The sequence below is a fragment of the Meriones unguiculatus genome, chromosome 1, assembly GCF_030254825.1.
Source record: "Meriones unguiculatus strain TT.TT164.6M chromosome 1, Bangor_MerUng_6.1, whole genome shotgun sequence".
NCBI classification, from domain to species: domain Eukaryota; kingdom Metazoa; phylum Chordata; class Mammalia; order Rodentia; family Muridae; genus Meriones; species Meriones unguiculatus.
Genome location: NC_083349.1, coordinates 60,853,099 through 60,878,474, shown reverse-complemented (window position 1 = coordinate 60,878,474; position 25,376 = coordinate 60,853,099). Strand labels below are relative to the sequence as shown.

Below are 25,376 nucleotides of genomic sequence, written 5' to 3'. Positions count from 1 at the left end.
CGCAAGGGGAAAAGCACGGAGAGGAGCAAATGGGACTTTCTGGCAGAGTTGCTGGTTAGCAACTATGGTGCCTGTTAACTGCAGTAACAGCCACCTTCGCTGTGCACCAGCCAAGGGCCAGCACGGTGCCAGGCACTTCTCACTGGCTGGCTACCCTCCTGACACCCCATGAGGTAGGCACACTGGGACTGAGGGACTCAGCTTCGTGCCCAGGCTGCACAGCCAGTGAAGAGGCGGGGCTGGCACCTGATCTGAAGTCGCTCAGGTTCTAGAGCCCACATCTTTGGCCAACAACACACAAAAGCGCACAGCACAGTGGCTTGTTTTGCCCAGGAAATCTACAGGCGCTCTAAAGAGACTTCCTTTTCCTGCCTGGAAGCTCTCTCAGATGGCCAAGGTGACAGGGGACAGCAGCTCAAGGTCAGGCTGGCTGACCCTGGCAGGGTTCTGAACAAGCCCACCCTTGCACAGGGCCAGGCAAGGCAGTCATGTGAGTGATAACTGGGAGTAGCACAATCCTTGCTGAGGGGTGAATGCTGGGCCCTTAGGAGACAGTCAGAGGTGGGTGAAGTCAGTGAGCATCACTGGTGTGGTGTGTATGTGTGTGGCATATATATGTGTATGATGTAATGTGATTATGTGTGTTTGTGTGTATGTGTATGTGGTATGATGTGGTGTGTGTATGTGGTGGGTATGTGTATGTGGTATGATGTGTATATATGGTGGGTGTGTGTAGTGTATGTATGTGATGTGTGTATAGTGTATGTATGTGGTGTGATGTGTGTATGTATGTGGTGTGTGTACAGTGTATGTATGTGGTGGCATACACCACACCTCCTGGCAGTGACCTTGGCCCCACTAAACTGTCACTGTCCCTCATGACCCATCCAGTCAGATTCCCAGCAAACAGCTTCTCTCACAGCTGGCACACTGCTGGGTGCCTTGTCATCTAATTTTTGCTTTTCACACTCAGCTGTCCTCACTGGCCTTTCAAATCTAGCCCAAGAGAAGAGGGTCATCCACTGATTCCATGCAAAAGGCGGGATTCTGGTCTGGGCTATGAAACCCAGAATAATTCTTCAAGTGTCCATCAAAATACTAGGGGAGGAGCAGTCATTTTTGTTTTTAAATAATTCAAGCAGCAGGCAGGGGCTGGACAGCCACACAGGAGCAGGCTTCATCTTATAAATGTAGGGTGAGCACAAGGGCTCATATGCCATAAGGCACCTGACAGGCAGGACCCTCCCCAGGGCAAGCCTGCGGTCAGCACTGGAAGCAAGGCAGAGGCTCAGCCCGCCCCTCCCCAGGTGCTGGACAGCTCAGCTCCTGCTGACCTGTTCCTCCCAGGACCCACCCCCAGATGACTCCTCTGTCACCAAGGCAGCCCTTCCTGTGGTTCCCAAAGCTGCCTTGGGAGCTACCTTTCCCTTGGCAAGCACTTTCACAAGAACTGTGAGGGAGACAAACACTGCCCAAGAGAGGCACAATGTTTCAAGATTGGAAAGAAACCTGTTTAATCTACCTCTTTCCTTTTCAAAAGGAGGACATATCCAAGGCCAAACAAAGAGCATGCCTGGGGCAGGCCAGCTTGTGAACTGTGGGCTTCTGACTACCTTCTATGCCTGCCTTCAACGAGGGCACCCCACGTCTCATCCAGGCACGACTGATGGGCTCAGAGGTGACATGGGGGTGCCCCTGGGGCCGAAACAAGAGCAGAACACAGGAGACAAGAGCAGCCATGTTTGCTGGGTGCTTTGTCTATGCCAGGCTCTCCATTAAATGCACAGATTCCTCACTGGGTCCTCACAGCAAGCATGGAAACGATTAGCCCTTTTATAAATAAAGTGAGCAGAGATAACATCGAGGTTACAGTGGGAGTTTATTTTGGGGGTGCAGGGTTGAAATGCAGAGCTTCATGCATGCTAGGCAAATGCTTTACCACTGAGCCCCACCCTGAACCCCACTGAGTGAGCTAAGCGGCAAAGCCAGGATGTGATTCTTATCTGATAACAGGTTCTCCTGTCCCCATGCTGCCCTGCTGCCCAGGGGCTGAGGCCTGGCCTGCTGGGGGGGTGGGACCTTCTGGAGGATCCCAGCCTCTGCGGGATAGACAAAAAGGCTGATGAACAGCCACTGGAGGTAGGGCGGTGGGGGCTGGTAGAGAAGAGTCACATAGCGCACAGAGCTAGGGAGTCTCAAGCTGGAGGGAAAAATAAATTGTTGAAAGTCAGCTAAAGTCACCTTGGTAACTGCCACAACACACTCACCCAGAAAGAGGACATCAAACCCAACTGCAAACAGCTTTAAAGAAGCGGCAAAGAGCTTAATCATCGGAAGAATTAATGTGACAAGTGCCCACATTTACACCTCCCACCAACCTTCAATCATTTGAGAAAACACACCTTAATCTTTTAAGAAAAAAAAAAAAAATCTCAAAATGCTAGATCTGCATTCCTAGAGCCTGGGTATTTCCGGCATGCTGCTTCAATGGAAAGGCGGCTGCTTCACACACGCAGGAGCCCGGCTTTTTGCTGATTTGTTTTTTCTGGACATCGATGCAGAAGCATGAATTATTTGTGTGGGCTGGGTGAGGTATTAAATCTGCAGCCGACACAGGTTTGCAATGTTTTGCATGGTTGTCAGCTTAATCTTAGTCATAAAAAAATAAGTAGTGTGCTCGGCAGCGTGGCCTAATTCTTCAGCTGGGCTATCTCCCCGAGTTCTCTACAGAGAAGGCAGAGTTATCAGGAGTGGGGGCTGGGAAGGAGAGGGGCTTCTGGGGAGGCCCAGGGGACACAGAACCAGGAACATGCTGTAGGGGGCAGAGCATCAAACATCATGGGTTCAAGTCCTAGGTGACCTTGGCAAATGAACCTTTCTCTTTCTTTCTGAGACAAGGTCCGGACATGTAGCCCAAGCTGGTCTTTTTTTTATTTATTTTTATTTTTATTTTTTTTTCAAGCTGGTCTTTTTATTACATCTATTTATTTAGTGTGTGTGCAAAGATGTGCCAGTGTGCAGAGGTCAGAGGGCAACTTACATGGTTAGTTCTCTCCTACCACACGGAGCTCAGGGTTCAAACTTAAGCTTTTAGGCTTTATGCAACTGCCTTAATCTGTTGAGGCACGTCAGCACCCCACTCCTCCAACTCCCAGGCTGGTTTTGAACACACATTGTTCTCCTCCTGACTCAACCTCAGGAGTGCTGGGATTCCAGGTGTATACCATCATGTGCTCTACAGAGCCTGACCTTTTCCCTAAACTCCAATACCTCCTAGATGGAAAAAGTAATAGCAGGGCCACCATCATACTGAAATGAGATGAGTCTGGTGAGGCCGCTAACAATGCATGGGGTCCTACAGGTGCTTTTGACTCCTCCTGCAGGAATGGTGATGGCTAATAGAAATTTGTTGGCTGTTATCCTGGGTCCAGGATCCAAACTGCCTTTGGCCAGGTCAGTTCCCTGCTGAACAAAGGTCTTGAAAAGGAGACCAGGAGTAAGTGCTGTTAGGTACTAGTCAACCTCTAGTACTCTGGAAAGGCCAGATTAAAGGGCAAAGAAAATCCCCCAAGACTTTTGCTTCACTGAGGGAGATGGTGGCTGAGCCATCTTGCAATCTGCCTCCCTGTAATTCTCAACCCACCGGCCTTTAAGCAGCCTGGTAGTTGAATCCCTCTCCCTGGCAGACGTTTGCATCCCTGAGGCTGCTTTTGCGTCCCATCAACAGCCTCTTTTTCTTGGCTACATGGCCCCAACTTTCAACTACACTCTTGACAAGGTTCTGAAATCCTCCATCCGTTTGAGTCACCCTCCCTTGGATTCATTTGAGCTTGTCAGAGCTAGAGTGTCATGTCCGGAAGTGAAGTGGCATGTGTGGAAATAAATACAGTATGTGGTCTAACCAGCGCAGATCTCAGAGGCTCTGTGATCATTCTTGTCTGGGGCAGTTTATTCCTATTAAAGCTGTCATCAAATTGTCTTTCTCTGTAACCTCATCATACTACCAACTCATACAGCACTCCCTCTGTCAACGGAATGTTACTCAGGTTTTCTCCCATAGGCTACCCTCTCCTCTCCTGTCCAGTGTGGAAGCTAAGAACAGAACACTGCGTTAGCTGGCTAGAGTTTCAGGTAGTTTGGATGATTCTGAACTTGACTCCGCATCCATCATCTTGGCATTCCTTCCAGACTTTACATCACTGACATAACTGATCGATTGACTCGATATTCTCAGTCCAGTCGTTGATTGAGACCAGACCTGGGCTGGGCAGACAGACTGACAACACTGCTTTCTATGTATATTCATCTAACCAATTATAAATAACTCCACCTTTGCCATCACCTTCCTGCATGCTCTCTGGACATCTCCGTCTTGCCTGTAAAGGTTTCAGAGCACACCCAGGATGTCTGGCTGATTGCTGCCTAGGCAAGGCCATAGCATGTTTTTCCTCCTATCAGACAGGTGAGCACTCATTAGCCTGACTCCATCTCTCGGGGTTGTTTCTCTGACAGCATTCAAAGCTCCTTGCTGAATAATCCAGTCCAGAATTTTCCTGAGAGTGATAATAAGCTCACTGGTCCTGCGCACAAGCACAAGATGCTCTTAGCATCCTGAACTTTTATATGCTTCCAGCCTGTTGGTACCCAGCTTCCTCCATTCCCCAGATGGCCATGACTCGAATCTGCCAATTCTCCTGCTGTGCTAGGGCATAATCTATGTGGCCTAAGAGATGTGAAAGCATGGTTCTGCCTGGGCGGCTCTTCCTAGCTGATAACCATTTGCTTTGTGATGGAAACAGAATACAACCACAGTCTATTTGGCTTCCTCTGTCACTGCTCAATGTTATTCTCTCCAAACAAGACCTACATCTTCTTGCTCCAAACAAACAAAGCCTTTCATGCTGGCCATAATTTGTCTTTCAAGGCCCAGTCCTTGAATTTCAGTTCTGCTTTTATTTTTTGTCTTGCTTTTCTTTTTTGTTTTCCTGGTTTTTTTTCAAGACAGAGTTTCTCTGTCCTAAAACTCACATGGTTAACTTCAAAGTCAGAGTTCTGTCTGTCTCTCTGTCCTCAGAGTGGCCACTACACCCAGCAAATTTTAGCTGTTCTTGACCCTGCTGCTTACCTGCGCTGTATAACACACCTCTCCTCCTAGCTATTGCCAAATTTTTTTTTTTTTTAACTCTGAATTGTGTGTTTAATTTTCTACATACCTACACTGGTACCTAGAGACATTATGCCTCCTTTGGGCTTTCAGGGAACTATTCACAATAATACTGATACCACTTATTTTAAAAAATTATTGTGTGGTGTGTGGGTGCCACGGTGCACGTGTGGAGGTCAGAGGACTCTGTGGAGTCAGCATTCTCCTTCCATGTTACCTGAGCTCTGTTGCACAGCCAGCACTCTTCCTGAGTGCAGATCATGGTGCCCCATCCTGTGCTAAGCTCCTCAGATACGTCACTTCCTTCCATTTTCATAACAACCCTATTAATAGGAGTTATTTCCCTCACCTTAAAGATGAAAAAAAGCAGAAACCCAGTGACCTTAAGTAACAAGCCTCTAGTCAGGCAATATGCACATAAAAGCTGATGCAACTTTTTCTGATACTAGCTAAAACGTTACCGTATTTAAAAATTCTCCCACCTCAGGAGTGGGGGCTGGGCTGGTAAAGCTGTGCTCACCTCAGTTCACATCTGCAGGCACCCATGTGGAAGCTGGGCATATGGGCTGGAGAGGTGGCTTGGGGTTAAGAGCCCTTACTGCTCCTGCAGAGCTTTTGGATTCCCAGCACCCACGTGGTGGCTCACAACAGCCTGTAACTCCAGTTCCAGGGGATCAGAAGCTCTTCTGCATTCATGTGGTACACGTACTCATGCAGGCTTCCACACATACATTTTTAAAATCTTTAAAAGCTAGCATAGGCAGCAGGTGTCTAAAAGCCTAGCGCTGGGCAGAACACTAGAGACAGGTAGATCCCTGGAGCTTCCTGGCCAGTCTAATCAATCTGTCAGCTCAGTGCATTTCTTGAGAGATCCTGTCTCAAGAAATAAGATGGAGAGGGATGGAGGAAACACACCCAGTGCCTAGCCCCAGCCCCCTCCCCCCCATGCACACTGTGGATACGGTCATGCATTCACACATACTCTCTCTATATATACACACAATCTCCTATACCGCCTCCAACTTTTATAAGTCCAGTTATGTAGGCAAGGTTGGCCTGGAGCTACATATGTGGCCTAGACTGGTCTCAAATTTGCAATCCTCCTGTCTTTGCCTCTCAAGCACTGGGGGTTACAGATCTGTGCCATCATATCAGGCTTCCCTGAGCTCTTAAGAGAACTGCCTTCCTGGAATACAAGACTGTGCTTCTCAAAATTTTATTTTAAGAGATGCTTCTAGAAAAATAGATACAGCAGGGTTAGATTTAATGTGCTGCCTCTCGGATCAGCAATTCACAGAACGCTGGCATTTTGGACTGAGGACTACAGAGGAAAAATGAACTGGTTTCATTTTTTTGTAAGTCAGCATTTTCCCAACCTCTGTCAAGAATTCCCTTTTCACTGAATACCAAAATCCCCTAAGGCTGTGAGGATGCCTTCTGGGGACCAGAGGCCAGGTGCCACTGACAGGGCTCTGGGTTTCCCCTCCGAAGTTCTGCCTGCCCAGCTGCTTCCTTCTATGGCCATGCCAGTTCCACCTCAGCACACTGGGTTAGGAGCAGGGCCACATTGACTCTCTCCCTCCATAACAGATGCTGCTAGAGGACTAGCAAGAGTTCTCTACTGTTCACACCAGACTCCAGGGCAGCTGGAGTTCCCCCTGGGCTTGCCTTTGAGGACATTGTGTTCTACCTGGAAATTCATCTTTCCAAGGGCAGGCAAGCTGTAACAACTCACGGCAGTGTTTCTTCCTTTTTTTTTTTTTCTTTTCTCTTTTCCTGCACACACACACACACACACACACACACACACACACACACACACGTATGTATAATTACCTTGGGTAAATGTCTTCTGGTTTTCTGCTAAACTTACAGGTATGTGTTAGCAGGCAGTTTCCTATTCTAAAGCTCAGAGCCAAGTGGTTCCACAAGGCTTACTACCACAGTTTGCAGCACCTCAGGTTCCCCTCATCTGTTAGCTGGTTCTTCTGTGTCTTCCAGCTCAGCGTTTGTGCTGCCAGAGCAAATGAGGCAGGTTCTTCTGACCTATTCCTTGACTCTGTCACCTACATTGGCCTAAACCCACACCAGCTCTCCTGCCTCATCTTCCCAGTGCTAGGACCACACGCATGAGCCAGCACACCTGGCTACTCCTTGATTAAATGTGTATTCTGTGTGAGTGTATATGTAGCTAAGCCAGAGGTCAGTGAGGGGCTCTTTCTCAATCACTATTCACTTTAGTTTTGAGACTGTCTCTCAGTGGACCAGAACTTGCTGATTTGGGCTGGGTCCTCTGATCACTGCCTCCCCGGTGCTGAGATCAGAGGGCTGTGAAGGCTTTTTCTTCTTAAAATTTATTTTATTGACAAATGTATATATCTTTGTGGGTGCATCAAGCCTCTAGCGCTACAGGGGGCTGTGAACCTTTCCACATGGATGCTGAGAACTGAACTTAGTTCTGAAACAGCAGTACACATGTTCTTAACCACTGGGACATCTTAACCATTGGGACATCTCTCCAACCACTTCCACTTAATTTTTATTTTATTTTTTAAAGGTCTTGGTGTATAGTGCTGGCTGTCCTGGAACTCACTGTGTATAGCAGGCTGGACTCAGAGATCAGCTTACTTCTGCTTCCTGAGTACTGTAATTAATGTTGTGTCCCACCATAGCTGGCCTAATTAAAAAAAAAGTTTTGCATTTTTACTTGAGCATGCACACATTTCATGAAACACTTGTGGAAGCTAGAAGACAACTCCCAACAGTTGGTTCTTTCTTTCCACCATGTGGGTCCTAGAGCTGGAACTCAGGTCACCCTAATTTTTAAGACTAGGTCTTTAAACCTGGAGCTCACAGATTTGGCTGCACTAGATGGCCAGTGAGTTCCCGGGACCTGCTTCTGCCATCCAGCGCTGGAGTGACATGTACTATGCCTGGCTTTTCATATGGGTGCTGGGATCTGAAAGCAGGTCCTCAGAGCCACTCAGCAAGTACTGTGCTGACTAATCCAGCATTCTATCATGACATTCTTCTAATTACATTTATTTATTTATTATGTGTGTGCTTATTGTATCATTGTATGGAGGTCAGCGGACAACTTGCAGAAGTCAGTTCTTTCCTACCATGTAGGTCCCCAGGACTCATGTTGTCAGGCTTGGGAGTAAGTAAGCAGCTTTATTTGCTAAACCATTTTATAGGCTACACACACACACACACACACACGTTTGGGGTGGAGGGACAGGGTCTCACTCTGTAGTCCTGGCTGTCCTGGAGCTTGCTATGAAGACCAAGCTGGCCTTAAACTCACAGAGATTACCTGTCTCATGTGCTAAAGGGTTCCCTATGATATTTCTCTTTTTTTTTCTTTTCCTCTTTTACACAGGGTTTCATCATGCAGTCCTGGCTATCCTGGAACTTGGCTAGCCTCAAACTTGGAGACATGCCCACTTTTGCCTCCAGAGTTCTGAAACTAAAGGTGTGCACCATCATGGTCAAGCAAAATTTTTGACTTTTTTTTTTTAATGCGATAAGGGTTTGCCTAAATGTATGTTGGTGTAGCATGTATGTGCAGTATCCATGGAGGCCAGAAGAGAGCAACAGATTCCCCTGGGGCTGGGAGTGTGAGCCACCATGTGGTGGGGGGCTAAAAATTAAACCCAGAACCTCTGGAAGAGTTAGAGCGCTCTTAAACAGAGAGCAGTCTCTCCAGCCCCAATAGCCAGCATTTCTTCTTCAGGTTTTATGCATGAGCTCCCCCACTATGGAATAGCTGAGCTTTGAGCTTTCTTTCATCACACTCTCTTCTTCCCAAAGTAATTCCCTGGCACCTTTGTGTGGCCACAGTAAATGTTCACATAACTGGCTACATCAGTCCTTCTCACCATCAAACCATGACATACACTTAAGGAATGCAACCATTTCTTAAGCCAGTCAGAAGCAAGAAGGCAGAGCCCAGGGACTGCAGCTTCCTGCAGGGTAGACAGGAGGCAAGAAGGGAGACAAGGGTCCTCTCTCCCACAGTTCTGTCTTTTCTTTGGGTTTAATAATTGTTAATTTTTTGTGATCTTAGAGATGGAACCGAGGGTTCATGCATGCTGGTCAGGTGCTGTACTCCCCAGCTGTTGTTTCAGTGCTTATGTAGTATCAGCTTTTAACTTAACAGGCCATGGCTGCAGCCTCCTTTCTTTTCTTTTCATCTTTTTCAAAACAGGGTTTCTCTGTGTAGTGCTGGGCGCCCTGGACTCTCTCTCGCTGGCCTTGGATCAAGGATACACCTGCCTCTGCCTTCTGTTCTTGCTGCACATCTGTCATCTGGAATCATACTTAAGCTTGGTCCTGACTCCCCTGGCCTCCTCATGTTGGAGTCTGTGCTGGTTAGGTGAGGTTTGTTTTGTTCTGTTTGTGTCAATTTGACACAAGCTACAGTTACCTGGGAAGAGGCTGTGGTCTCAACTTAGAACATGCTCCAGTCAGACTGGCCTGCGGTCCAGCCTGTGGACATTTTCTTGATTAACGATTGACGTGGCTGGGGAGGGTCCAGCCCACTGGAAGCAATGTCTCTCCCCCACAGGAGGTCCAGGGTTGTGTGAGAAGGCAGGCTGAGCGAGCCAACGAGCAGCATTCCTCCGTGGCCTCGGCTTCAGTTCCTCCCACCAAGCTCCTGCCTCGAGCTCCTGCCCTGACTTCCCTCAGTTACGGACCGTGCAAGTGTAAGATGAAACAAACCCTTTCCACCCCAAATTGTTGCCTTTGGTCATGGTCTTAATCACAGCAACAGAAAATAAGCTAAGGCAGAGCTTCTCACGCCCCCCGTCTTCCTCCCTCACAGTGAGGGAGTGTCCGGGCTAGCAGGTTTCACTTGATTGTTTAGCATGTTTACCCCAGCCAAATGGTTTCCACTCACCTGTACCTTCATGGGTTTCCAGGCTTAGCAACATGCCAGTTTCACTCCACATTGATATGCAGACTTTCAGATGATCGTTATTATACTTTTCACCTTTTCTGTTTTACTTTTAAAATTATTTTTATGTTTTTCTTTCTTTTCTTTTTGTTTTTTTCTTTCTTTCTTTCTTTCTTTTTTTTTTTTGAGATAGGGTTTCTCAGTGTAACTTGGCTGTCCTGGAATCGCTTTCTAGACTGAGCTGGTTTTGAACTTACAGCCTGCCTCTGCCTTCCTGAGTGCTGGGATTAAAAGTGTGCACCACAATGCCTGGCTGAAAATTTCTAATCTTTAAAATATTCTTGCTACATCTCTCTATCTACTGTCTGTCTATCTATCATCTATCTATCTATCTATCTATCTATCTATCTATCTATCTATCTATCTCTATCATCTATCTATCTATCTATCTATCTATCTATCTATCTATCTATCTATCTATCTCTATCATCTATCTATCTATCTATCTATCTATCTATCTATCTATCTATCTCTATCATCTATCTATCATCTATCTATCTATCTATATCTATCATCTATCTATCTATCATCTATCTATCTATCTATCAATCATCTATCTATCTATCTCTATCTATCATCTATCTATCTCTATCTATTATCTATCTATCTATCATCTATCATCTATCTATCATCTATCTATCATCTATCTATCTATCTATCTATCTATCTATCTATCATCTATCTATCTATCTATCTATCTATCTACCTATCTATCATCTATCTATCTATCTATCTATCTATCTATCAATCTATCTATCATCTATCTATCTACCTATCTATCATCTATCTATCTATCATCTATCTGTCTGTATGTGTACAGTGTTTTGCCAGCAGCTATGTCTGTGAACCAGGTGCACGCTTGGTGCGGCAGCGATCAGAAGGGAGCCTGAGACCCCCTAGAATTAGAGTTCCAGAGGGTTGTGGGTCACCATGTGGGGCTGTGAAGCAAACCTAACCACTGTGAAGCTGCTAACCACTGAGCCGTTTCTACAGCCCTCTACACTTATTTATGTGTATGTATTATATATGTATAAGCACATACCTTCCACAGCATGTATAGAGGTCAGAGGACAACTTGTAGGAATCAGTTCTCTCCTTCCACCAAGTGGATCTCGGGGATCCAACTCAGGCCATCACGATCGGCAGCAAATGCCTTTACCTACTGAACATTATTATTTGTTGTTGTTGTTTTGTTGGAACAAGGTTTCTCTGTATAACCATGGCTGTCCTGAAACTCACTCTGTAGACAGGCTGACCTGAAACTCAGCTCTGCCTGCCTCCGCCTCCCAAGTGCTGGGATCAAAGGCGTACATGCACTACCACCTCCTGGCTCTGTAGAGGTTTTTTTGAGACAGAGTCTCTCTATGTAGCCCTGTGTCCTAGAACTCACCAAGCCTAGCATTGAACTCACACAGATCCACCTGCCTCTGTCTCCTAAGTGCTGAGATTAAAGGCATGTGCCACTACATCCAGCTTTTTTTTTTTTTTTTAATTTTATGAAGCAGGTTCTTGCTGTGTATACATAGAGTCCGGTCTCGAACTCTAGACTCTCCTGCTCAATATCCAACTGCTGGCATTCTAGGTATGTCACCATGCTCAGCCCTGCCTCCATTTGCAGGTGTACACAGTGGAAAAGATATAGCTCTTCAGGCAAAGCTCCAAGGCTCAAACACTGCCTGGTTCTTGTTCCTAGTGCCCTGACTCTAGACAGATTAACCGATTTTGACACGGTGTCTATGTAGCCCTGGCTGCCCTGAAACTATCTATGTGGACCAGGCTTTCTTAAACTTGCAGAAATCCTTCTGCCTCTGCTCTCTAGGCATGTACTTCCATGCCCTGGCTTTACTCTAATATTTATAAAACCTGGACAACAGAACTGTGACGTGTGCTGAGCCCACACAGGTGACATATGACAACTGCCTACTCAGCCTCAGGAACCCCCCAGCGCAGGTTCTGTGTGTGTGGACAGCCGATGGCTGGAGTACAGAATGGTTCAGATTTGATCTTTGCCAAAAGAATGAGGAGTGATTTATACCCTGGCAATCCAGAAATGGAGCTAATTCTTCCGCTCTCTCAGTCTTTATCACCTGTCTATATAACACATTCTATATTTATACTTCTCGCTGTACAAGGTGGCTTTTCGCATATCCCGGCATACCCTTTCTTTCCAGTGTTAAGAGAAGACTCTTGAGTTTCAGTCCTGATTGGTTTATGGTACATGCTCTAGTCACCCTACCTTCCCGGCAGACTGGAAGAACCTAATCTATATTTCTTTCCACGCTAGAAAGGTCTTCACTTGTCCACATTCACCTACTCAGCACTGGCTAGTTTCTGTCCATGGCAACAGGGCTGAGAAGGAGAAGAACCAAGCAGCTGAAATTCCTGTTAGCCACAATCCTCATCCTGTGACAGTCATGACGTCTGCACTGGCCACATGACTTGAGACCTTTTCCTTGGGGACACCTGGAAGCAGGACACGGGGCTTGGCAACAAATCAGAAGTGGAGTACAATTGGCTGGCAGAGCCAAGCCCCGCCTCTGGCTTCGGCTTTTGCCTGGGAGATTATTCCTACTGCTTTCTGGTTGCTGACAGGAGCGCTGAACTTTGCAGAGGGAGAGAGCCACTTGTAGGCCTCCCTTCAGGGCAGGGCAGGGAACGTGTGTGAGGTGGTGGGAAGCACAGGGCTGTGTATCACGGTCACGCTGACAAATTCCCTGATACCCTGAGATCAGCGGTACAAGACCACACAGTATTGTTGGTAAGCACTGACAAACAGAGATGAAAGGCAATGTTTTAGAAAGGTATGTTCCACACACAGAACATGAAGGTGACAGGGCAAAGGCAGGCGGGACAGGACTGTAGCAGTGGCACTAAGCTTCGGAAGATTCTCTACCCATCCACCAGCGGCTGTGAACACCAAGCACTCCATCCTAGTCTGGCCCCTGGCTTGGGTGGTAAGGCTAGGTAGGACCCTTTGATCTTGGGTGACCCCACTCTAGCCCAAGCCCCTGGCTCTCCTTCCTCTGGGACATGGAGTCACTTCCTTTCTTCAGCTCTCACCTTTGAACCTTCCTTTTCCCTTCCCTGCAGAAGTGACTCACTGCTGAAGTGTTGGGTGACACTTCAAGGATGGATGATAAAAATACTCCTGATTGTGCAACTCGAGGGAGGGGATGCAGCGTTTGCACTTAGCTTCAAAGTACCGGTGAGGAACCCTCAATGGTGGCCTCAGCTTTGTCTCTTTGGAAAAGTGGAGCAAAGACCAGAGTCAAAACATAATTGACCTATGTCAGATTGGTTGGACCTGTTTCCTTTTCCCTTTCAAATGTGTATTTCTGAGAAAGGCAGTGAAGGCCTTCAGCCTGACAACCTGGTTCACAGTGAGGGAGCAAAAAAAAAAAAAACAAAAAACTCTGCTCCAGAAAGCAGTGAGAGCAGAGGTCCTGGCCTTTCCTACTGTCAGCCCTGGAGAGGCTGGTGAGGGCCCTGAGAGCAGGGTTGTTTTTTTCTGGGCTTGCTTTCCAGTGCAAACGACTGTAGTTTGCCAGTATCGGAACTGTGAGTGAAGCCACCGTGACAGAGCGGCTCCAGGCTGTCTACCACCCTAACACACAACCCTGACAGCGGGGTCATCCAAATCTGTTCTATGTGAAAAGAGGCACCACAGCAACTAGCTTCCTTCCTAGGTGGAAACTTACCTTCCTTCTCCCAAATCCACTGGCAGGGTGGATGAAACCAGATAGCTTCTTCTAATTATGCTTCATGGACCCCATAGGCTGAGCAAAACAAAACAGTTTTCTCTAAAGAACAACTCCCTGGCCGGGTCACAAACTACTCAAGATGGGAACGAGAGGCAATAAAGTCACTCCACCCAGGGGCCACAGAAATAGAAGCACAGACCTGTGCAGAGGTGACAAGAAGAGTAAGCATGTGTGCCTTTTGCCTGCAACCCCACTACTTGGGAAGCTGAGGAAGAAGCACAGCCCTGAGTTGAGGCCAGCTTGGGCTACTGGCTACTTGTGAATTCCAGGCCAGCCTGAGCTTCACAGTAAGATCGAGACCACCATCTTAAACAGAAATAAACATGAATATAGATAGACATAGATAAAAAGAAGAGAAAAAAGGAAGAAAAGGAAAACATCACAACAGGAGAATTCATGCTATGACCCTGTCATTCTTCAGGAAATTAATCGGGGAACGTCCTTCTAAACTCCTGGTGCTATTCTAGACAAATCAGGGGCCTGGCTGAGCAGGGATGCTAAGCTTGCTTTTGAGAGGCCCTCTGACTCCCCAAAGCCTTCTCTCTCTAACACACATGTGCACACATAATGCCTGCCCCTCTTTGGGAAGATGCTAGAGCTGCTGATGGAGGAGTCCTCCTCAATGAGTCACTGGCTGTGTGAGGAGAGGAGCAGCTTACAGAAACAGACCTTCTGGTGCACACACCTGACCACACACACCTTCCTGTCACCATCACTACGGTCAGGCTGGGGAGTTAACACCAGACTCTGGCTGCTCAGGGACCTCAGACCATGTCCAGTGACTCCCACCCTGGATCCCAACAAATGCTGGCAGGCACAGCCCCAGGCCAGACTGTCCTCATGTGGCACAAAGGACTGCTTCCCAAACTCACCCAGGCAGGCAGTGGGAAGGGAGGCGCCAGCAAGCCGAAGGAGGCTTTTCTCAACTGATCATCTTGGGAAAAGGCAGATACAAATTTCATGGCTGGAATGCAAGGGTTGTGAAATGCCGAAGACGCCCCAAAGAGAGCCCAAGACTCTCCTTCCAGGAAGGCAGTGGGAGGAGGGTTGGCAACGGCAGGCAGGAGAAGAACAGGTTACCCAGAGGGGCTGCCTTTCTGGGAAGCAGGAAATAGGGCTCCAGAAAGAAAAAAAAAATCCCCTGGTCCTGAGTGGGAGATGAGCCAGAGATAGGGTTATGTTTGTTTCTGAAGAAAAAAATCAAGGCCTGTGTCAAAAAGTAATTCTGCTATCAACCAGCCAGTTAGGACATAGCTCATTATCTCCAGAACCACTGAGGTGAATGAGAGGTCCTTCTTACAGTTAAATAAGCCTGGTCATCTGCTTGTCGTCGGTGTCATGTGGGAGCTTGTCCCTATTCATGCTACAACCAGTTAGTTACCTGAGTTCCGGGTGAGATCATTATTACTTCAGAGGCATGGCCTACATGGTTCTTACAGGGACCCTGAGCATAGGGCAAGGAAGACCACACTTGTTAAGACTGCCCTAATTACTTATCAGCTCCCTGTGTCTCAACTTTTTCCTTCTGTAAAAAGAAAATGTAAGATTATCTACTTCACACAGTGGCTATGAGGATGAATTAAATTAATACTGGTATGGACTGTTGGCCACTATGGATGTATGAAATTAGCAAGTGTCCAATTCCCCAAGTAGGCCAGGACCCAGTTCCTGATGCCCAGCCTGATCAGCTGTTCTAACCCAATCCATCTCTGTAACCTCCCAGATCATATCCAGACCCACAAAGACTCATGCATCAGACTGCCCAGCCCAAAGTCCTGACGAAGGCAAAACTGGACAGGCAGACAGAACAGGGCCCATGCTGTGACGACAGCTTCCCGGAGGGAGAAGGGCAAACACTGGCGACAGCACATCTGGGACTGGCGTTCTCTGTCACGATCTTTACACTGTGTCTGAAATGAGGTCAGGTCCAGAGTGGGCAACACAGATATTACAATGGTGCTTGCTAATCTCAACTGAGCTGGCCATTGTTGAGCCTGAGACGACAGAGAGATAGGTTCTGGGAGATCTGTGGGCACCCTGGTGGTAGTCTTAGCCAGGGAGAAAGGAGGGTGAAGCACTCTTCAGCGGCTCGTTAGCAAGCTAGTGACCAGGGCCAGGCCTCAGAGGAAAAGTTCTGACCCCTCCAGATGGCAGACTTCAGCTCCTCAGGGACCTGACTGGGCACTTTAGCTGCAGGAGGGCAGACAACTCCAGAGGGCTAGCACTTCCGATCCCTCTCACCCGTCTCAGAATACCAGCCAATGGAGGGCAAAGAGTAGGGGCAAAGGGAACAGCCTGCTGCCAAGTGTCCAGCCTGCTGCCTTCTGCCCAGTTGTGGTGTCTACAGGAACTGAGAGCCCAGTCTGTGCCTGGGGCACAATAGGCAGACATATAAACAAGACAGGAGATGAGATATCAGGCGTGTCCTAGGTCAAGGAAGGGAAACAAGGAGGTGTCTCCACAAGAGCTCTCTGTCAGAGCCTTGGAGAGGAGGGAAGGCCATCTGGAAGGTGTGTGTCTCCACATTTCTGGCAAACTACTCAACGCCACAAGCCCACCAGTACCTCTGGCCTGCCACCAGTACCAAGGAAGTCCAGGGCAAGAAGGCATATTCAGGGCTTGGGGAGGAGTACAGGCCTGGGTCAGGGTCCAAAGTGCAGGTTGAAAGATTCCAGATGCCCAGGACACAACTTGGCTATCTGCTACTGCCTGAGCAAAACCCGAGTGACTTGAGAAAACCTCTGGCTTGTAGCTGAGGGCTTTGAGTAGCACTGGAAGCCTTTCTGTGCTGTGAGACAGCTCAACTCTTCCAGGTAAGCCACACTGGATGGAAGTGTGCCCAGGGCAACCCTCAACACCACAGGCGGCTCCCAGGATGCATTCAACCATCAGCCCTTCCCTCCTGAATCCCTTCAGAGCTTCCCATGCGAGCTGCTAGCCTAGGGAACATTCCTAGTCCTCTCCCTCCATGACAGTCCTACTCCAGATGACCCCATCTTTTCTGTCGTGTGCTGCATCACTGGTCTTTCCTAGCTTTCTCGACTCCAAAGCTATGCTCATTCCCAACAGACTGTGTGTGCAGTCAGACTGCATACACCATGATCAGGTCATCTGTTTGTTTCATCCACATTCCCCAAAAGGAAGACCCTGTGCATTGCAGATGGTCCCCGGGCTCAGGGTTACCGCAAAGCAAGTTTACAGTAAAGGCCTCTTAGAAGGCAGGCGGATCCTCCTAGACTTGTAGGATCAGCCCAGCTCCTTTTTCACCCAAGGCCCAGCAATTTCCTCCCGGTCAGGCAAGGTTCCTTTTCTGAGCTGCCAGCACCCAGGCGTCCCCCGCCTGATGAGAAGAAACCCAGCCTTGCTCACAACTTGCCTCTAACAAAGGAAGAGGTGGGCAGGAAACAGATCTGACCTCTGGGGTTGCCTGGTTTCTCCCAAGGACTACAGGGCCCTTAGACAGGCAGCAGAGGCCTGCAAAGGACTTTCCTTCCCTTCTCTGGGCCCCAGGAAAGGCAGGCAGGAAGAAGGGCCTCAGTAGCAGGCATGCAGTACAGTGCTGGCCAGACAAGAAGGTCTGTGAGGTTGCAGCAATCAGCCCGAGCCCAGGCTCCAGGAAGGAAGGAAGGGCAACTCTGACCCAGAGTGAGATAAGGAGGGGACCAGCTGAGCACAATGGGCTCCCACAAGGCTGAGGGGCCCCCAGTCAGATTTTTCCCCAACCTGGACTGTCTCCTGTTCACACAGCCCATGTAAACATTTACTGTTGTTTATACTCATGGTTTGCAGAGCAGAGCCCCCTTTGAGGTCCTTTCCTACAATCCTCTCAGGCCTATGTACCCTGGGACCAGGGCTGCCCTTAAGCCCAGAGACCCTGGGTCCACTCAGCAAGAAGCATGTGTGTTGTTCTCTCTCATGCAGGCTCAGGGATGGTGCCTCAGGAAAGATACCATCCTCCCGTCCCAGCCCTGGCACACAGACACTTACGGGGGCCGGTCGTGGGTGAGGCCATTTTGTCGCTGAGAGTTAATTGGTGGAAGGACAGGTTTGCTGTTGATCTCAAGTCCTCGCCTCAGGGTCTCCCGGATCTGTTCTGTGTCTGCAATGAAATCACCAAGTTGCCTGATGCCAGCAGGCCTTCTCTCCTGCCTCTTCTAGAGCCTAGTACAGCATTATGCTGGTGAAAGGCTGGGCAAGGGGTACATACCAGGAATCCGAGCACTAGGAGGATGAAAAAGGAGTTTGACAAGTTTGAGAGCAGCTTGGGTGGGCCGCACAATAGGACATGCCTCCAGGTAAAGGGAGAAAGGGGAAAAGAGGAGGGGCTGGCAGCCCTCGAGGGGAAGGTACGGCCATCAGCTTCGCTGTGTGACCTGTTATTGTACAATCAATGATCTTTACAATAATTAAAACCAAAGCAGTGCTGGGCAAGGGGGTGCATGTCTGTAATCCCAGCACTGGGGAGTCTGAGACGGGAAATGAGAAGCTAGCTTCTGCCACAGAGAGGGAGGGCCTGTCTGAAAAACAAATAATAAATAAAGTAGCAATGCTGACTGCAGCTGTGGACACACTGGCAACCTCTCTAAGCTACTCTTTCGTCAACAGCAACTGGATGTGAGCAACCCTGACTCCCGCAGGAAAAAAAGGGCTCAGATAATTACACTGGGAGTTTAAGAAGACTTTTCAGAAACCTTTTTGTGAGCGTCCTCACACCCAGCATGGCTGTCCTCACGGTACAGCTCTGTCAGCTCCATGGCAGTCTGTGCTTAGCTTTCATCCCCAGCACCAAGAAGAACAAAAGAAACAAGAAAGCTTCTGGAAACCATGAGGTTGGCGTGAGAATGGAGGCTGGAGGCAGGAGGATTAAGAATTCAAGGTCATCCTTGGCTACACAGTAACTTGGTGGTTAGCCTAGGCTACATGAGGCCCTGTCTCAGGTATTTTTTTCAGGGCTGAAGGCATCTTATTCTCCAAATAAGAAAAGAAGGAGACAGGAAGCCTCAAATATACATGTATGTAAATGGCTGCTTTTCCTTTGGCATTAGCCTGGGACAGCCAAAGGGAAAAAAAAAAAAAAAAAAAAAAAGCAAAGCCGCAAGTACTTAGCCAAGACCAGCATGGGGATCATCCAACAGGCAGCCACATCCTCCTCCTTTAAGACCTTACCCGGAAGGCAGTGGGAGCGGGGCGCCCTGCCACGGCCTCTTGAACTGCAGTGAAGGGCTGTGTGGGGCCTCCCACCTCAGGTCATTCTCATCAAGAGCCCAGGAAGGACCAGGGAGAGAGATCCTCAGGTCTGGCATGGCCTTCAGGCCAGAGCTGGGACCTGTGTCAGTTCTGTGGGTGGGGGCCATTTGCTGTCTTGTCTTTGTGAGGACCGTGTACTTTCTCTATTAACAATTCCATGCTTCCCACTCACAGGCACGAGATCAGATTCCAAGCAGCAGAGTGTACACATAGTTGCTGCTGGCGTGTTTGAAACACACAGGAAACAGCTACAAACAGGCCAATAACGCTTATACAGCTCACCCACACTGGAAAAATTCATTTGTCAGAAATTAAACCAGAGTGGGTTGACATTTACTTGGGGACTTGTCCTAGGGAGCCTGGAAGGCGAAAGGGGCGAGGCAGGTGACAGCCCCCACCTTTGCCAGAGAGCCTCCGGGGCTGTGTGCCGAGGCAGATGCTCCGGCTGTCCTCATCATCCTCCGGAGGCCGGCTCAGGTCATCCCAGGCACACTTGGCACTGACACCACTCAGGTTGGAACCATCTGTCTCGATGCCTTTGTCAACTCTCTCCTGCTTGAAAAGAACCAAAGAGTCAGAGTTCCTTCAGAGAACTGGTGGCCCAAGGTTACCGCCCCGGCCCAGCCACTGTTCTTCCGCTATGAGCCCTGTAGGTGCAAGCATGGACAGCTGCCCTGAGAGCAGGGTCTCTCTGACCCTGTTCTCTGGTTACACACACAGTGGCTTCTGCCAGCCACTGGGAACAGGATTAGGGGAAGCCAGGAGGAATGAACATGCCATGGCCACTTCCTTCCCATCAACCTCCAGCACAAAGGCCTTTGTGCCTCTCTCAGCCCTGGTAGACAGTCCTAACCCTCTGGCCCTCAGAGCTGATGGAACAAAGACAAGATACATTTCTCTCAGGAAAGGTGGAAGCCTTCCCCTCTTTCCTGATCCTTCAACAATGACCATACCCCACCCCACTCCTCTCCGTACGCCCTACAGAAGTTAAGAGTATAAGACTGTTCCATCCATTTGCCTGTAAATTTCATGATTTCCTTGTTTTTTAATAGCTGAGTAGTATCCACTGTGTAAATGTACCACAATTTCTGTATCCATTCCTCCGCTGAGGGACATCTAGGTTGTTTCCAGATTCTGGCTATTACAAATAAGGCTGCTATAAACATAGTTGAGCAAATGTTCTTATTGAATGGTGGGGCATCTTTTGCTTATATGCCCAGGAGTGGTATAGCTGGATCTTGAGGTAGAGCTATTCTCAATTTTCTGAGAAAGTGCCTGATTGATTTCCAAAGTGGTGGTACAAGTTTGCACTTCCACCAGTGATGGAGGAGGGTTCCCCTTTCTCCACATCCTCTCCAGCATGTGTTGTCCCTTGAGTTTTTGATCTTAGCCATTCTGATAGGTGCAAGATAGAATCTCAGAGTTGTTTTGTTTTGATTTGAAGAGATCATCCTAAGTGAGGTAACCCAGAAACAGAAAAACAGGCATGGTATACATTCACTAATAAGTGGATATTAGCCAGATATTATAAGACAGCTATCTACAGACCTAAAGAAGCTAAACACTAAGGAGGGCCCTAAACACTGAGGAGGATGCTTAAATCTCATTCAGAATTGTAAACAGGACCGATATCAGAAGGAGTGGAAGAGAGGATACATGATGGGAGTCTATTATAGAGGTTCCTCTGAAAGGATTCATCCACTAGGGGATCAAAGCAGATACTGAGACTCAGGGCCAAACTTTAGGCAGAGGGCAGGGAGTCTTATGGAGGAAGAGAGAAGTGGGATTAGAGGGACATGGAGGGGACAGGAGCCCTACAAGGAGACCAACAAAACTAAAAGATCTGAGCTCAGGGGGTCTGGCAGAGACTGATGCACCAACAGAGGACCTTGCATGGAGAGGACCTAGACCCCGTGCTCAGATGTGGCCGATTGGCAGCTCAGTCTCCATGTGGATCTCTGAGTGAGGGGATCATGAACTCAGTTGACTGCTCTCCAATCACTGGGCCCTGATGATGCAGCCTTGCCAGGCCACAGAGGAAGAGGATCCAAGCAGTCCTGATGAGACTTAACAAGCTATGGGCAGATGGCAATGGTGGAGAACTCCCTTCAGTGGATTAGGGAAAGAGGATGAAGGGAAGAGGGAGGGTGGGTGGGACTGGGGGAGTTGAGGGAGGGGGCTTCAATTGGAATATATAATGAATAAATTGTGAAGGAGAGAGAGAGAGAGAGAGAGAGAGAGAGACAGACAGACAGACAGACAGACAGACAAGAGAATAAGCCTCTCCTGACTTGGGAACCCAAACCTGCAGTTCCTCATCATAACGGCTAGAGGGGGCCATCACTCCAGAGCAGAAATGCTCCCTGTTCATAGGTGCCAGCTAACTTTGGCACAAGGCTCTGGATGGGGTTCCTTTCCATTTCCTGGGCTGCAATGGGGGGTTTGGAGGGCAGTGACCGTTGCACACTTCCCCCAGAGGCCCGGCCTTTGTGTAGATATTGGCACTGCTCAGTCTAAACTTTCTCCAAATGGCCTCAAGGAAGAGTTGTACTCAAAACATCCCTGGATTTTCTGGTAAAACATAGTTCTGTGGTGCTGGGCTTTGGATCAAAGGTCATCTGGAAGACTCTAGCAACCTTGTCCATAAACAGCCATGCAGGCCATGTGACTAGGCACCTCAGAAACCCCCACTTCCCTGTGCCAGTGGGCCCCTCTCCAGGGCTGCCAGACAAGGACATTGTTCTTATGCCTTGTCACAGGTGGCCTCCGACCCACAAGCCACCCTTTCTTCTCTCTTCTGGTGCTGTCATCGTCCTGGGCGAGGCTGGCAACAGTCAAGCCACAGCTCTGGGTGCTCTAGGCATGAGCGGGCATGAGCAGTGCTCAGGGAGAACCTGAGTTTTCTTGCCGGTGGCTGTCCTGAGACCTTCCGTGAGGTGGAGTGGAGGACACTCAGTTCACGGCCCTCTCATTCTCTGACCACTAATCTTTAATGTAAAAGGGAAGAGTTAAGACCCATAGAAGTGGCTGCTGTGGTAATCCCAGCTACTCAAGAGGCTGAGGCAGGAGGACAGTAAATTTAAGGCCTGCTGGGGTACAGTGAATTCAAGGCTAGCCTGGTCAACGTAGTAGGAATCTGTCTCAAAGAGTGAAAGGTGAACAGCTGGGGCTGGAGATGAGCGGCGAGTACTCGCAGCTCAGCAGCCAGTACCCGGGGAAAAGTTAGTGGAAACCTGCCTATTTAGGCACACAGCTGGTTAGCAGTCAACTAAGATCAAAGGAATATGAATGCGCTCTCAACGGAACTAATGGCAAACAGGCCCCTAAAAGGCACAGGCAAACAGTGTTCTCACTTGGTACATGGAGCTATCAGGAAAGCAAGCCACATTTTTTTCCTACTGGCTTCTTGTATGATGACAAAAGCCATAGAGTGCTCTGGGTCCTGCTGGCTGGGGTCTCAGTGAGCCTCAGGCTCTCCCACGCAGAAGGGGAAGGGTCTGTTTGCCCTACTAATTCAAGGCACCAAGTCCTTTCTGTGTACTTGGCCAAAGAAGCACAGGGGCCAAACAAGAACCCATGGTGCCCCATGCTGTGTCCATTGTGGATGTAGAGCAAGGGCATAAGGGATGCAGCCTTCATGGCTTCTGGTTCTTACAGAAGCAGAAGCTACACAGAAGCAGGTTCAAAGTAGAGATGACAAAAGGTCCTGGCAGCAGCATGAGCATTTCAGGGTTGAAGGTGCTCAGAAAGTGGAGAAGCCTCATCTGTAAAGGAAGAAGACGTGTGCCCAAGAACTCATCGGCCAGCAGCAAAGAACCTATAGGTCTGCAAGCTGTGTGTGACCTCTCCCCTACTGTACGACCTGAAATGCCTAGTCTCTGCCATGGCCTGGAGCCTTTCAGAAACATGCTAAGTTCAGAGAAGGTGTGACCTGCCTCTGGTGGCTAGGTGAGAAGAAAGAGCCAAGCACAAGGCAGGCATTTGGTCTGCTGCTTCTGCCCCTGCACAGCACACAAGAAATGCAGCAATGCACCAGGGCTTCCAAAATGCAGCTAGCTGTGTGTCAAGCAAGCATCTCTTCTAAACCACCAAAGGTGACACCAACACTGTCCAGGCAGCTGCAGTGTGGTCAGCCACAGATCTGTGGGGTCTAAAGACTCCTGCACACATCAGAGTGTCAACCTACCTGGACAGGGTTGGGAAATGAATTATGAAGGACAGGATCATTAGGCCAACCGGCATCACCCCACAGCTGTGGGGTGAACACAGCCTGTGCTGCTGTCTGATACAGGGAGGGTGGCTCCCTGAAAATATGTGTCAAGAAGGGGGGGCAGGGAAAGGAATGCAGGGCAAAGAAGCAATATTCCTTATGATTAGCTTTCTTTGTTGGTGGTGATCTAATTTTAAGTTGATATAATTTACACATAATAAAATCCACTCTTTTTAAATGCATGCATACATGTGTCAGGTTTGCTTTTCTGGGCTGAAATCTGTTTTCTTATATGGGCTGCAGAAGCCAGGGGACAGGTTCCAAACCATACCATATTTCTACTGGCTCACACAAAAAGCGCCTCCATTTTCTCGGGATGAGAGCCAATGTTACTTGGAAGCGTGTGCTAACGAGGTTTTCCTCACTCAAGACATACTTGCAGATGCGGGTCGATCTCAAATATGGTCTCTCCCCTCCGCATGTCAGTTATCAGCCAGGGACCGCCAGCACTGTGGACAAGGAGAGATGGTGGTGACGGAGGGTCTGGGCGGATCGGCAGTCCACAACCTTTCCTGTTTGCTGTTCCAGGCTCAGAACGTAAAGGGCAGTGGTCAGGGACCATAGAAAAATGAGTGCCCCAAACAGCAAAGCAAGGATCCAACAAGTGGGCTGGAGGGAGGACACCCACCCCAAGACCCAGGGGTCCAGGCCTCCACTTATGGGATGTACTCACACAGGCACTGTCCTCAGCAGTTCCAGGATGCCCTGCCCATTCCACTGCTGGGCTGAGTGGAGCTCCTCAGTGCAGACGCCAACAATCTGTGGCCCAGGACAAGACGCCATTGTGTTTTAATGGCCATCCCTCCTAGATGTCAGCTACCCAGGCTCTCTCCGGGGCATCTCAAGGAGGAGGCACACAGGTAGGATCTCATTCTGGGCTGGTGTTCCCAAGGTGTGACAGCTCCCTCAGGAGGGTGCTGCCCCGCTGAGAGGGCCCTGAGCAGACAGGCCTGGGGGCCTGACCAGGTATCGAGTGGCACCGAGCCTAGCTCTGGTGAAGCAGCTCTCCTGCAATGGCTACACTGTAGTGTGGATCTCTAGGACACCCAGCTGAGCCTCCACCTAGACCTCATTGTAACTGAAAGCAGGCACTGGCAGCAGCTGCGGCGGTTCTCAGCCAGTGGGGAGACAGGAGGTAAGCGTGGAGCTGGCTCTCAGTTGGGAAGTCCCTCCTGCCTCTGCCGCTGCACTGTGAAATCAGACTATCTCAATCTAAACAGAGCACCACGCTGAAGAGAAGACCAAGCGGGGCCTCCCACCTTTGACTGCCCCCTCCGTGTTCCCCTCTGTTCTGGACTTTTCCCACAAGGACAAACCATCTAAAACCTCTGCCAGAACCTCACCTGGAGGAAAGTAACTACCCCAAAGGGCGTCCGCACAGGCTGCATCTGGGGGTCCTCTGTCAGCAGCATGTGCTGAATTCTCGATTCACTGTTATCCAAAGGGCTGTGCCAAGACACGTGGTCCCCGCTACAGAAGGTGTTCTCTGTGGAGAGACAGGAGGATCCTCAGCATTTGGATCCAGGCCTGGAATCTGCCTCAAGACCTCAGAGCCCAGGTGGGGAGGCTTCCCACTCCCCAGCCTCCTACAACAGCCTGACACACCCACTCCCGATACAAGCACAGAACTGCAGCTACTCTCAAAACACCAAATGGTCCCAGATGGCCACTGTGCCTGCCCTCACTGGAAAGGACAGGCTGCTGGTGTGCACGCTCACTTGACCCAGGAAGGCCAAAGGCTTTTGAACATCTGCTGTGCTTCTCCAGCCCCCTACACGTGGGGAAGGGCATGGCCAAACAGGCAAGAATGAGATGCTTTCCAGTGGGGCCAATGGACCACTGGAGAGCAGGGAAGCTGGGAACAGTGGGGGATCCTTCTTGGAAAAAAACCCTGGGATTTCTGAGCTGGTGAATCAGTGCAGAAAGGAACACCCAGCCTCAAGGAGCCCGGGGATCTCCTTCCTGCCAGTTTCC

At 49.1% G+C, this 25,376-nt stretch overlaps 1 protein-coding gene across 2 annotated transcripts in view; it reads right to left on the bottom strand.

Moving 5' to 3' along the window:
* Positions 1 to 25,376, bottom strand: part of Sufu (SUFU negative regulator of hedgehog signaling) — a 94,941-nt gene that overhangs the window by 16,442 nt on the left and 53,123 nt on the right. The window contains exons 4-8 of one of the 2 annotated variants that reach the window (XM_021650382.2): positions 24,746 to 24,888; positions 24,076 to 24,161; positions 23,779 to 23,851; positions 19,531 to 19,687; positions 17,873 to 17,984 (exon numbers count right to left, since the gene is read on the bottom strand). In XM_021650382.2, the coding sequence (XP_021506057.1) occupies positions 17,873 to 17,984; positions 19,531 to 19,687; positions 23,779 to 23,851; positions 24,076 to 24,161; positions 24,746 to 24,888 (571 nt within the window). The remainder of the gene's footprint in view (positions 1 to 17,872; positions 17,985 to 19,530; positions 19,688 to 23,778; positions 23,852 to 24,075; positions 24,162 to 24,745; positions 24,889 to 25,376) is intronic. The other variant, XM_021650389.2, reaches the window with a different exon arrangement.